The sequence below is a fragment of the Balearica regulorum genome, chromosome 22 (genome assembly GCF_011004875.1).
Source record: "Balearica regulorum gibbericeps isolate bBalReg1 chromosome 22, bBalReg1.pri, whole genome shotgun sequence".
NCBI lineage: Eukaryota > Metazoa > Chordata > Aves > Gruiformes > Gruidae > Balearica > Balearica regulorum.
This window is the reverse complement of record NC_046205.1, coordinates 673,093-683,967: the sequence shown is the minus strand read 5'-3', so window position 1 is coordinate 683,967 and position 10,875 is coordinate 673,093. Positions and strand designations below refer to the sequence as shown.

The 10,875-nt window shown below is 49.8% G+C and overlaps 1 protein-coding gene across 1 annotated transcript; it reads left to right on the top strand.

Moving 5' to 3' along the window:
• The first annotated feature begins 437 nt into the window (after nt 1-437).
• LOC104631881 (cbp/p300-interacting transactivator 3) lies at nt 438-2,689 on the top strand. Its single transcript, XM_075773934.1, has 2 exons — nt 438-570; nt 817-2,689. Exon 2 carries the CDS (start codon nt 829-831, stop codon nt 1,447-1,449), a length of 621 nt encoding a protein of 206 aa, XP_075630049.1. The 5' UTR covers nt 438-570; nt 817-828; the 3' UTR covers nt 1,450-2,689.
• The last annotated feature ends 8,186 nt before the right edge of the window (nt 2,690-10,875 follow it).

The window sequence follows — 10,875 nt, the reverse complement described above, 5'->3', positions numbered from 1 at the left end:
ACCATCTGTGGGGATGGTAACACCAGGCAGCATGGCTGGACCTTGGCATGTTGTTCAGGGACAGAGTGTACGTTGGGGGGCTCTTTGCCCCCAGCGGGGTATTGGCAGAAAAATGGGGGTGCTGGCCTGGGGGCCCTGGGTGCCATCCACTCCTTTCCTCTCCTGTCTGCCCAAGGTGTCTGCACCTCGGATCCGAGGAGAGAGTGCCCAATCCCAAAGCCCTGACAGCGGGGATTTGCCAACATCAGTGCCCTACGCGCAGCCAGTCCCCGTCAAGCTGGGCTGTGTCGTGACAATGAGGCGTGTCGCGACCAGGGGCCGTGTTGCGAGCACGGCTGGGAGAGCCCCACCAGCAGCCGTGCCGTGCTGTGCCGTGGCCATTGTGCCGCCCAGCCCGCCCGCCCCGTCGGGGGCCGGGCCGTGGTCCAATGGGCGGCGGGGGGCCGGCCCGGGTGCCCGCCCCTGCCCGCGTCCCTATAAGTGCCGGGAGCGGGGCGCCCCGCACACGCCGAGCCGAGCCAGCGCCGAGCCGCCGGTGCGCGGAGCCGCTGCTGCCGGAGCCCCGGATCGGTGCGTACCCGTGCGGGCAGAGCCCGGCTCCCCGGGGCGGTGCGCAGGGGCGCTGCGCTGAGCTTTGGCCGCCGGGCGGGCAGGCGGGGCAGCAGCTCGACTCCCACGGAGGGCGCAGCGCGGCGCCTTCCTCCCGGGGCGAAGGGGGGGGGTGCTCCGGGATCCTCGGTCGGAGCCGGCTCGGACGGGAGTGGGAAGCGGCGCTGTCCCCGAGAGCCCTGCCCTGAGCTGTGTGTCGCCTTTCAGGGGCCTGGAGCCATGGCTGAGCATATGATGATGTCCATGAGCCACGGTGGCACCGGGCTGCAGAGCTACCGCATGGGGGTGAGTGGGCTGCAGGGACCCCCACAACACGGGCAGCATGTGCTGAGGACGCTGCCTGCCGCCGGTCAGATGATGCCCTACGGAGGGGCTGGCATGGATGGTGCGATGAGGCCGAGACCCAACCTCAGCGGACAGATGGGCCACCACCAGATGCAGAATGCGATGATGTTCAATGGCCCGAGTCAGCAGCAGCAGCAGCAGTACATGGGGCCCGTGGGCACCCAGCAGCTAATGGCTAGCATGCACCTACAAAAACTCAACACCCAGTACCAGGGTCACCCACTGGGTATGAGCAATGGGCCCATGGGAGCTGGTGCCCAGCAGTACAGAGTGGGGCCAAGCCAGCACCCAGGCATGCAGCATATGCCCTCACCAGCGCTGACCTTGAATGTTATGGACACTGATCTCATAGATGAGGAGGTCTTGACATCCCTTGTCCTGGAACTGGGGTTGGACCGGATTCAGGAGCTGCCAGAGCTATTCTTGGGACAGAACGAGTTTGACTTCATTTCAGACTTTGTTAGCAAACAGCAGCCTAGTGCCATCAGCTGTTGAGGGGCTTTGAGCTCCTCCTTGTGTCTTGGTGGTTTTAAGTTTGTTTCCAACTTCCTTCTCCACCTGCCATCCTCCTCCCTTCCCTGCCTTGTCCTGTCCTGGATTCCTGACCTCCCCAAAGAGACAATCATCGGACACTGGCTTGCAATGGATTGCTTTGCTCTTCTGTGTGGTTTTTCATTTGGGAGTTCCTGGGGAGAGGGTGTGCACCCCAAACAGAGAGCAGATCAAGAGCTCTTGCTGTAGAGCTGCCTCTAAATGGCATTAACAGGATTTCTGGCTTAAGTAGAAATAATGGACTTAAGACTTTCCACAACTAGGCTTTGAGCGCAGGAAGCGATGGGCAGCTGGCAGCCCTGCCGGTAGCTGGATTTGCTCAAGGATTCTGTGGTGCCAGCGAAGTTAAAGGATCCCCTGAGAGAGGATTGTCTCCCTGGTGCATGGTTTGAACCAGTTTCCCCTTGCAAACATGGGTGGGGTTAGATATTTGTTGGGACTTTTTACTGTGGCAGTAAATAGGTCTTCAGTCTTGTCTGTTCAGCTCGGGAAGGGGGCACTTCCCCTCCAGCAGGCTTTTTCTGACTGGCTGAGCAAAATAAAGTATGCCTTGGGGAAAGGTGTGCGTATGTGCCTAAATGTTCATCTCTTCCGATCTCTGACCTGTACAGCTAATCAACTGTAAAATTTACAAAGTGTTTGAGGTTGATGCAGGCATAAGGCTTAAAGCTGCAGTTTAGCTCCACTTTTTTCCACCTCTGAAACCAAATAAAGACCATGTAACTGTATATTCCAGATCTAATCTTATTTATTTTCCTATGATTATTTATTTGCAAGGGCTTCTTTTGTTATTTGGCTTTGGGACTGCTGGGAAGGATGTGTGGAGAGTACTGCAGCTTTAAGATGCCGGCTTCAGAAAAAGAAAGCCTGGGATAGTTTTCGAGCTGCTCTGCAGATAGTCACTTCAGCCTGAGATCTTTATGCTGAACTCACAGGACTGTAAATCCAACACCTTTCTGAATGTGATAAAGATGACTCGATTTCTAATTCCCTTACTTGGAAAAGGTTAAATGTAAAAGCTAGTGGGGTTTTGTTTCCTCTGCTGTCTCTTGTTTCCAGGCACTGTGGAAAGCTCCTGTTATCTCCTAGTTGCTGCTGCCCCCTGCTGCTGCCAGCTCCTGGCAGCTGTCGCTCAACCAAGTGAGAATGTACAGACAAATTTGCAAATAAAAGCTGAAATATCTCCAGTCTGCATTTGTCTAGTGCTCGTCTCTGGCCCAGGCGCGGTGCAGTGTTGAGCGCTGGGGAGAAGTGTTTTATTCGCTCCGTCGGTGGGCTGTGGATCTGGTCACTAGCGTCCCGCACCTGACAGCTGAGTTGTAAGGATTGTGTTTCTAGTTTAATGCTTGGACTAAGCTAATCCTCAAAGCGTGGCTAGGAGGATGAGATGCTCCTTCTCTGTACTGAGGGAGAATTCCTAACGTGGCTGGTGCTGCCGTGTTGCAGAGTGGCCGCTGTTGCTGGCAGCCCTGCCGCGGCCGACCCATGGTGCTCAGACAAGTGGGTGGTGACTCCTTGCACTTCTTGTGGACCGTGTGTGGCTCTGACAGCTGGGCCACAGCTCTGCTAGGAGCTCTCTGCTGCAGTTTTCTATACCACAAAGGCTCTGAAAATCAAGACAGCCTTTGACCTCCTATTCTTCCAGAATTTAGGCTTTTCTTTTTAAATGGTTCCCAGCCAGTCCTTTTGCAGAGCTCAGGAATATTCCCAAGTGTCCCTTTCCTGCACTGTAGCAGTGGGGCTGTGGATGCCAGTATTGGAGTGGCTGGATCACTTTGACCATGCTTTGGATTGCCTGTCAGTGCCTCCAACCTCGTTCTGTGCACAACTCAAGAGCGATTGTTAAAGTCCTGTCCTTTTGGTGATGATGCCTGTGCAGTCTGGAGAACTGGTCAAAAAGTAAATGGCAGGGCTTGTGTTGCAGGGGGGTGAGCCCTGCTTGGCCTGTCAGCTCTGTGGTGGTGGGCTGGAAGAGCTTTGCTTTCTCTGCATCCGCAGAACAGCGGAGGGCTTGGTCAGCGGGCTGTAGGTAAGCAGCGAGGAGTTGGCAACTGGATTTATGTCTTAGAGTAAAAGTAGCTGAACCCCAAAAATAAACAGGAATGTTCTAGGCTGTCAGTTGTGTTTGTGGGGGGCGCAGGCTGTATGACACACCGCTGTGGCCTACAGTGTCCCAGCTTCCAGTGGGGAGCTATGGCCTGCCCACAGATGCAGGACTGTCAAACAACTTGAGAAGAGGTTTCCCAGGAACAAGAACATGTTTCTAAGAAGCACTTGGCATCTGATGCAAACTGGACAGAGGAAGATGTCTGTACATCCTCTTGGAGGGGTGTACAGTGCACTGGGAAAAGGGCTGATGATTTAAGTTGGAGCAGGGGAGCTGATACTACCAGAGATGCGGAGTGATGCGGTGTCTCAGTCAGGATTTTCTTGGGAGTCTGTCCTGGCAGGCTGATTAGAGATTATTTCAATGTTAGTTTTCATACAAATGCAAACTTCAGAGCAGGAATTAACTCCTTGAGTGTGTTCCCTCTTCATTTTCTCAAAAGATACTGTTAATTGTGGTCAGCCCCTATGATTTCTTAGATAACCCAGGCAAAAAACAATTATGACTTCTGCTACAGGCCTCTTGCTTTTGGCTGGGTTAGACTGGATGAGTCCAGTGATCACCTCCTTCCTGGTTTAGGTGACGTTTGGACCACTCGTCACCGTGCTGCCTGCTGCGTATGCCTTGCATTAGGCACATGGGACCTGCTGCAGCTGGGACAGCTCTAGTTCTCCCTCTCCGCTCAGCGTTACAGAGCAGTCTGCCTGTCCAGGTCCCTGGCAGGGTGGCTGGCACCGCGCAGTGAGCAGGGGTGCCAAGTGGCACAGCGAGGTGACCCAGCTGCCTGTGTCTGCAGATGAGTTTCTTGAAGTCATCCAAGATCACCAAAAATGTAAGAGGGTTGAGCTCAGCTTTTCCCATTTGGCTGGCACTAACCTCTGCATCCAGTAACAGGCAGGAGGGCAGCAGGGTGATGCTCCAAAGCACTGGTATCTGCAGGGGGCTGACAGGCACCACAGAACGCTGCAAACGGTGGCTGAATGACTGTGCCAGTCAGTTTGGGAGCATTGAGGACATAACTCCTCACATAAAGAGTTTGTGTTTACAGACAACTGCTGAGAACCACCTCTCCTCTGAGATACCGGGGGGGCTGTTTTCTGTGTTGGGGAAGAAGGAAGGTTCTCCAGTCCCACTGCTTAGTCCAGATGGGATGGCTGGGACACGACCACCCCGTCACCTCACCTAGGCCGGACCCTCTGTTATACTCCAAATAGACTTTGTAGCTCTTCTTGTGAAGACCAGGTCTTGAGGCAGCCTCTGGGAGCGTGTGAGTGTGAAAGTACAGAAAGAGAAGGCATTTCTCTACATCTTTGACCACATGTGCTCTCAAGGTGGTGGAGTTTGCTGACAGTGCTCAGTGATTCAGAGTAGCAAAGACAAAGTCCAGTGCAGAAAGCTGGTGAAGGATCTGCTAATAGTGAGTGACTGGGCAATAGGATGAGCAATGACTAGTAAATATCAAATGATATGTGTAGGGTTGATATTTCTTGACTTCACACACAGTGCTGGGCTCTAAACTAGCTACGGCCACTCAGAAAAGATGTTAGCATTGCAAGGAATGTTCCTATGAAAAATCCCAGCTTGCCGTTCAAGAGGAGCCAGACAAGCAAAGGGAAGGTTAGAAATCATTAGAAGAGGAATAGAAAGCAGAATCAAACAGTGAATGCCCTACAGTATCAATACACAATTCAGCTGCATCCTGTGCACTGCCCACACTAGTGAATTGTCAAAAATTCTGGTCTGTTCATCAGAAAAATGATAACGTAAAACTAGAGAAATTGTAGAGAAAGAGGAAACAACTGAGGCAGAGTAATGTTTCTCAAAAGAAGGCACAAAATAGACTGGGACTCCTCAGTCAGGAAGAAGGCTGGGTAACAAGAGGTTTATAAAACAAGTGAAAGGGGAAGGTGACTAGGGAATTGTTTTCCCCAGGTGTAGTGGGAGATATCTGTTGATCTCCACAAATTTAGGTGGCGAGGGCCAGGTTCAAACCCGAGTGAACAGAGGTATCTCTGCATGCAACGTGTAGCTCGGTGAAGCTCTTTCTGACAGCGAGGGAGGTACATGAACACTTGTGGGAGTATGTGAACTATTCTGTATGACCAAAAAGTCAGTTGACTGTTACAAACTGCTAAGATCAGACCGGGGAACACAGCAGAGACCATCCCTGTATGCCACTGTATGTCTGCGTGGTTCGCTTCCAACTTGCACTCTGTGTGCTCTCCTTGTCCTACCATCTTCCTGGCTCAGAGAGGATGAGGTGGAAATTGAAGAGGTTCAGAGAAGGGCAACCAGGATGATCGAAGTCATCAGCCTCTGTCTGAGGCCCCACTAACCACAACTCTTCAGAAAGTATCTGAGAAGCGATGCAGTTGTTCAGGTTTTTTTCCCATGCAAGCAATAAGGCATCAAAGGAGATCGGCAAGTTGCAGGTTCAGAGCAAATTAAAGGAGATGGGTTTTTCTGCAATGAATGGTTTAGCTGTGGGACTCCCCTCCACAAGATCCACAAGATGTGAGGTTGCTGAGGGTTTGAGGGATGGCCAGACATGTTCCTGGAAGAGAAATCCATGAAGGGTCTGTAAGCACATAAAAATTATGTCTGGCTTAGGAGGTTGCAAGAGCAACAGAGAGTTAAGGGCTGGAAAATTAGCCAAGCACACAGTGTCATGCATGCTTGCCTTGTGCTCTGTTGAAGGTATCTACTGAGGAGGATGTTGGAGAGGCAGGGTATGAAACTATTTGTCAGGTCTTTTGGCCTGACCCAGGACACCTCTTATGCCACAGGATGTGATAGGTGCTGAGACACATGGCTTTGAAGAGCAGATAGACAAAAGACCTGGGGAAAAAAAAATCCACCCTGATAAAAAGATCCTGTTTCTGAGTCAGGAAGTCTTTGAGCCACAGATCAGTGCTGGAGAGTGAACCTGGGAAGGACCACGGCAAGTGTGCCAGCATTCCCTCTGCCCGAGGCACAACTGTCAGCTGCAGGTCAAGGCAGTGCTGTGCACCCCAGGAACCTGTGGTCTGACCAAGCCTGGAGGTCACCCATCTGCAGGTGTACCCACTGTCACTGGCCATAACTGGAAATTTGGGCATAAGCCAGAATAACACTGCCAAAAAGAGACATCTGCAGCCAAAGGGAGTGAGAACATCAAGTGACAACTGCCAGGGAAAGTCAAACCAAAAGTCCATCTAGCCCTATGTGCTCTCTGAGATAGTCAGGGAGGAAATTTGAGAAATCAAGTGATTGTACATGGTCCTTCTCGCGATGTTCTTTCACAACTTTCAGAAAGTAGTGGTCCAAGGAGTTCTGAGCCACATGTTATGTTTTTACCATGTTAAATACCCTGCTATGGACCTATCACCCTATACCTGCAATCACTTTTTAATTCATAGGTACATTTTACTTCAGCAGTATCTTGTGCCAGTGAACTCCACGAGGGAGTTACGAAGATGTAATCAAGCTCTTCATAAGAAGCTTAAGCTCTGTAAGCTCCTCTTCTTTTTAAACCTGCTACCCACTCACTTTGTTGGGTGTCCCCTAATTCCCAATAAGTTCTTGGTCACCTTCTCCACATCAGTAATGATTTTATAGCTCCTGTGATGTTCCCTCCTGAGTCTCTCGCCATTCAAGAATCACTTTGTGCTGTAGATTGTTGTGATCACCTTTTTCTGTCCTGTCTCTAGTTTTATGGGATGGGGGAGGGAACAGCACTGGTTTAAGCCATAGATGTCATGTATTTCTCCAATGCTATAATTAGGTCTTGTTGGTTTATATTTCAGACATTCATCACAGAACCGTAGAAAGATTTAGATGGGAGGGGACCTTGGGAGATCACTCAGCCCAATCTCCTCCTCCAAGCAGGACTGCATTCAAAGGTAGGGCAGGCTGCTCAGGGCCTTGTCCAGGCAAATTTTGAAAACCTCAGAGGATGGGATTTCTCTGGACCCTTGTTTCAGTGCTGCACTGCTCTCCTTTCTTTCATCATTTTTCCCTTTCCAGTTGGTTGCTGGCTGGCACAGGCACTGACCTAATGTTTTCAGAGATCTGTATGCAGGGACTCCAGATCTCTCTCCCAAGGGATAATACCAGACTTGTAGCCGCCTTTGCATGTTCTGGCAGGGTTCTCTCTCCTATGAGCATTCTTGGCCTAGAAGATGGTGGATGGCCACCTCCGCATCTAAAATACAAGTGCAATTGTTGCCCAAATACCTGTGTTCCTAAAACCTGCACACCAGCACCATCCCTTGGTTCCCCCACCAGCTCAGACACTTCCCAGGGGCATCCTTGATAGAATCATTCCCCCATCCACACTACAGCTGCCAACTTGCACAGTGATGCCATCCTGCCATGAGACATTCCTCCCTCTTTGCTGCCTGTGAGGCTGTACAATGCTTTTTCTTCTCTGAGCCTCCCATCAATGAACCTTCCTCCCTGCCATGTTGGCTTCAGGAGACAGTGCTCTACCTGTGAGATCCTGGATGGCTGCCCTCATATGAGGTGTATTAAATAGACAAGCAATCACAACTGTGACATTCAGGGTGACACTCTCCTGAGCTCAAGGCTGGATTTCATTTTAGTTTTAGGGCTCTGTTTCCTCATTGTTCTTTTAAACCCTGTACCACTGGGTTTGCATTTGCCTCAGAAGTTTGGAGTGAGGAGTCCCATCTGCTCCTCTTCTCCATGATGTCAGGCCTCTTCATCTTGGGAGCTCACAGTTTCTGCATCCCTCTGCCCTCGAGCCTTTAGAAAAATCTGTTTGAGTTTTCTTGATCATAAAATAGCAGGAGTAGGTTTTACTCTGATTCTCTGCAGCACATCTCTGGGTTGCATTTTATTCCTACTGAAGACAGCTAGGATGAGAACACAATTTGTTCTTGAGACATCTTGACTTTGCTTGTGTGTCCTCTGGACTACCAGAGGGGTGAGGAAGAAAGGGGGTTGTGTAATTTACCTCATCCCCAAACTCCAAAACAGTTTTACTAAGAAATACTCAGGCAAATAGCTTTCATATTATCATCTGCAAGAGAAACGTCTCAGATGTGGTTTTCTCCTCTAGCCACATTGTAGTCAAATACTGATGTCTTGTAAAAATAAAACCATGGCTGTGCCTGACGTCATCCTGTGCAGTTCCCAAACCAAATCACAGCCCTTGCCTCAAAAGACAAGCTGTGTGCTAAGGACACCCCTCACACAAACAATGGCACTGCACCTACAGTAGGGTTTAATGCAATGCTCTCACATTTGCTCCAGTCCTGTCTTACAGGTAAGTCCCTCCTCACGTCCCAGCTCTCCTCCTAGGCTGTATGGCAACAGGCAGAGGCAGGTATCAGCTGTGGGGCTGGTGCCTCCAAGGAAAGCATTACCCCACCACCTCCAACTCCATCACACACTGTGTTTGGACAGCGATGAGACACTTGAGTATTGCCTGTTAGCACGGGCTCCCTGACAATAGAATTGCCTCACTGCACTGTCAACAAAAAAGACCAATTTGGATAAAAGAAGCCAATGGCAAACAGATGACGAAGAGCCTCACAGCTGCCACAATGGGACAGAATCACTTTGGCCAAGGGGACCAAACAGGGCATCCCATGTTCCAGGTGCTTTTATTGCTTACAGCAGAAAGTAGAGTTAAGCCTGGTTATGTGAATGCCAGAAACATCTGTGGTGTTCCGTCTTCTGGATCCTCAGGTTAGAAGCACCAGCTGATGAGTATCTCTCTGAGATGCATGGTGTTACCTGCCTGAGAGCAGAAGAATCAGTGACCTCTTCTAAGGCATAGATCAAAGTTAGTGCCTTAGCAGCTCCAGAAGTTCTCTTTTGACATGTCCTACTTTAGCCATGTAATCCATGCACCACTGAATATCGCTAGCTATCTCCTGCTTGGTGCTGAGGTTAGAATGGAGTATAAGTTCCTGCTCCCACATCCCCACGAGCTCAATCCCTGATGCAGAAGCTCCCAGTGAGGAGCCAAGAGGTGCTCTCTGTCCTACTCCTGTGCTGCTAAGTCAGTATGAGAAGTGAAGGCGCAGGAACTTTGGGCCACTTGTCAGAGTCATGACAGTTGAAACACATTGAATCCAGCCTGACTTTCCCTTTGCAAATTATGTAGGATCAGCTTACAAGTCCCATATCTTTATCTGTAACCAAACTTGCTGAGCAGCAGTTTCGTGTCACACTGAGGTTCCAGCACAGCTCACACCAAACTTTGCAAACCAGCAAAAGGAACCAAGGGAGCTAAAGCTGTCCCAACCCAATGGCCTGCAGCACATTCACATCTCCAGCCATAAACATTGCTACTAACAAGTTATTTGCTGCAGTAACTAATTTCCACCTTACTTTGTAATGTCACTCTCTTTCCAGGATACACTGGACCAGGTAAGATATTTCCCTCTGAGAGCAGAGCTTGCTTTCTGACCCAGCTTGCATGTTCTCCAATATGTGCTTAAAACTGAGCTTTACCATGGCACCTCCCTGCAACTGAAGAGAGGGACCAGGGTTAGAGCCTAGGGAATGGGTAGCGTTGTTGCCGAGGTGTTCCCAGTCCCACTGCTGGTGCTCACCATCTCTTCTGCTACCAGAGCCCCGGAGTATGTGCCTAGGATTCAGACCAACCATCAAAAATCAGTCTTGTAGGGAAAAAGTCTGCTGGTTTGAAGGTAAAATTCTACTGAATATTCAAAATAAGGCATGAGACATAAAAATAATCGCAATGCACGCAGCTGCTCTCCAAAAAGCTAATGCCACATGATTGCAGATTCATCTCTACGTAGATGACAACAGATAGCCTGTAAGAAATAACAGCATTCCCAAAGATACAGGATGCGGCAAACAACAGGTCAAGTCTTACTTTGATCTCTTCAAAGAAGGAAGGAGGAAGGTCTAAAAGAGAATTTGGTAAACCTTAAAATAAAGCCTGTTGTTTGTAATTTCTCAACAGGATTGTCAGAGTCTAGGAGGAGCCTCTATTACTGTTCAGACATCAGCAGTGCTGTATTTCAGATGTGATTTAAGGTACCTTTGGGGCCTGTCACATCTGGGTGTATCATTCTTACATGGATAAAAAGGTTTGAGTGGGAACCTGGAGTAAATGTATTACAGATCATCTTCTTATCTGCCAGATTTGACCTCAAAAACCTCATGGAAGATGTTTTAGTTCAGGCAAGGCTACTGAAAACACCAAGAGGACATTGCAGTCCTGGACCAAGAAAAGTATTTTTTGTTCTGTGCTGTTAAAGATCTCTTCAAGCATATAAACC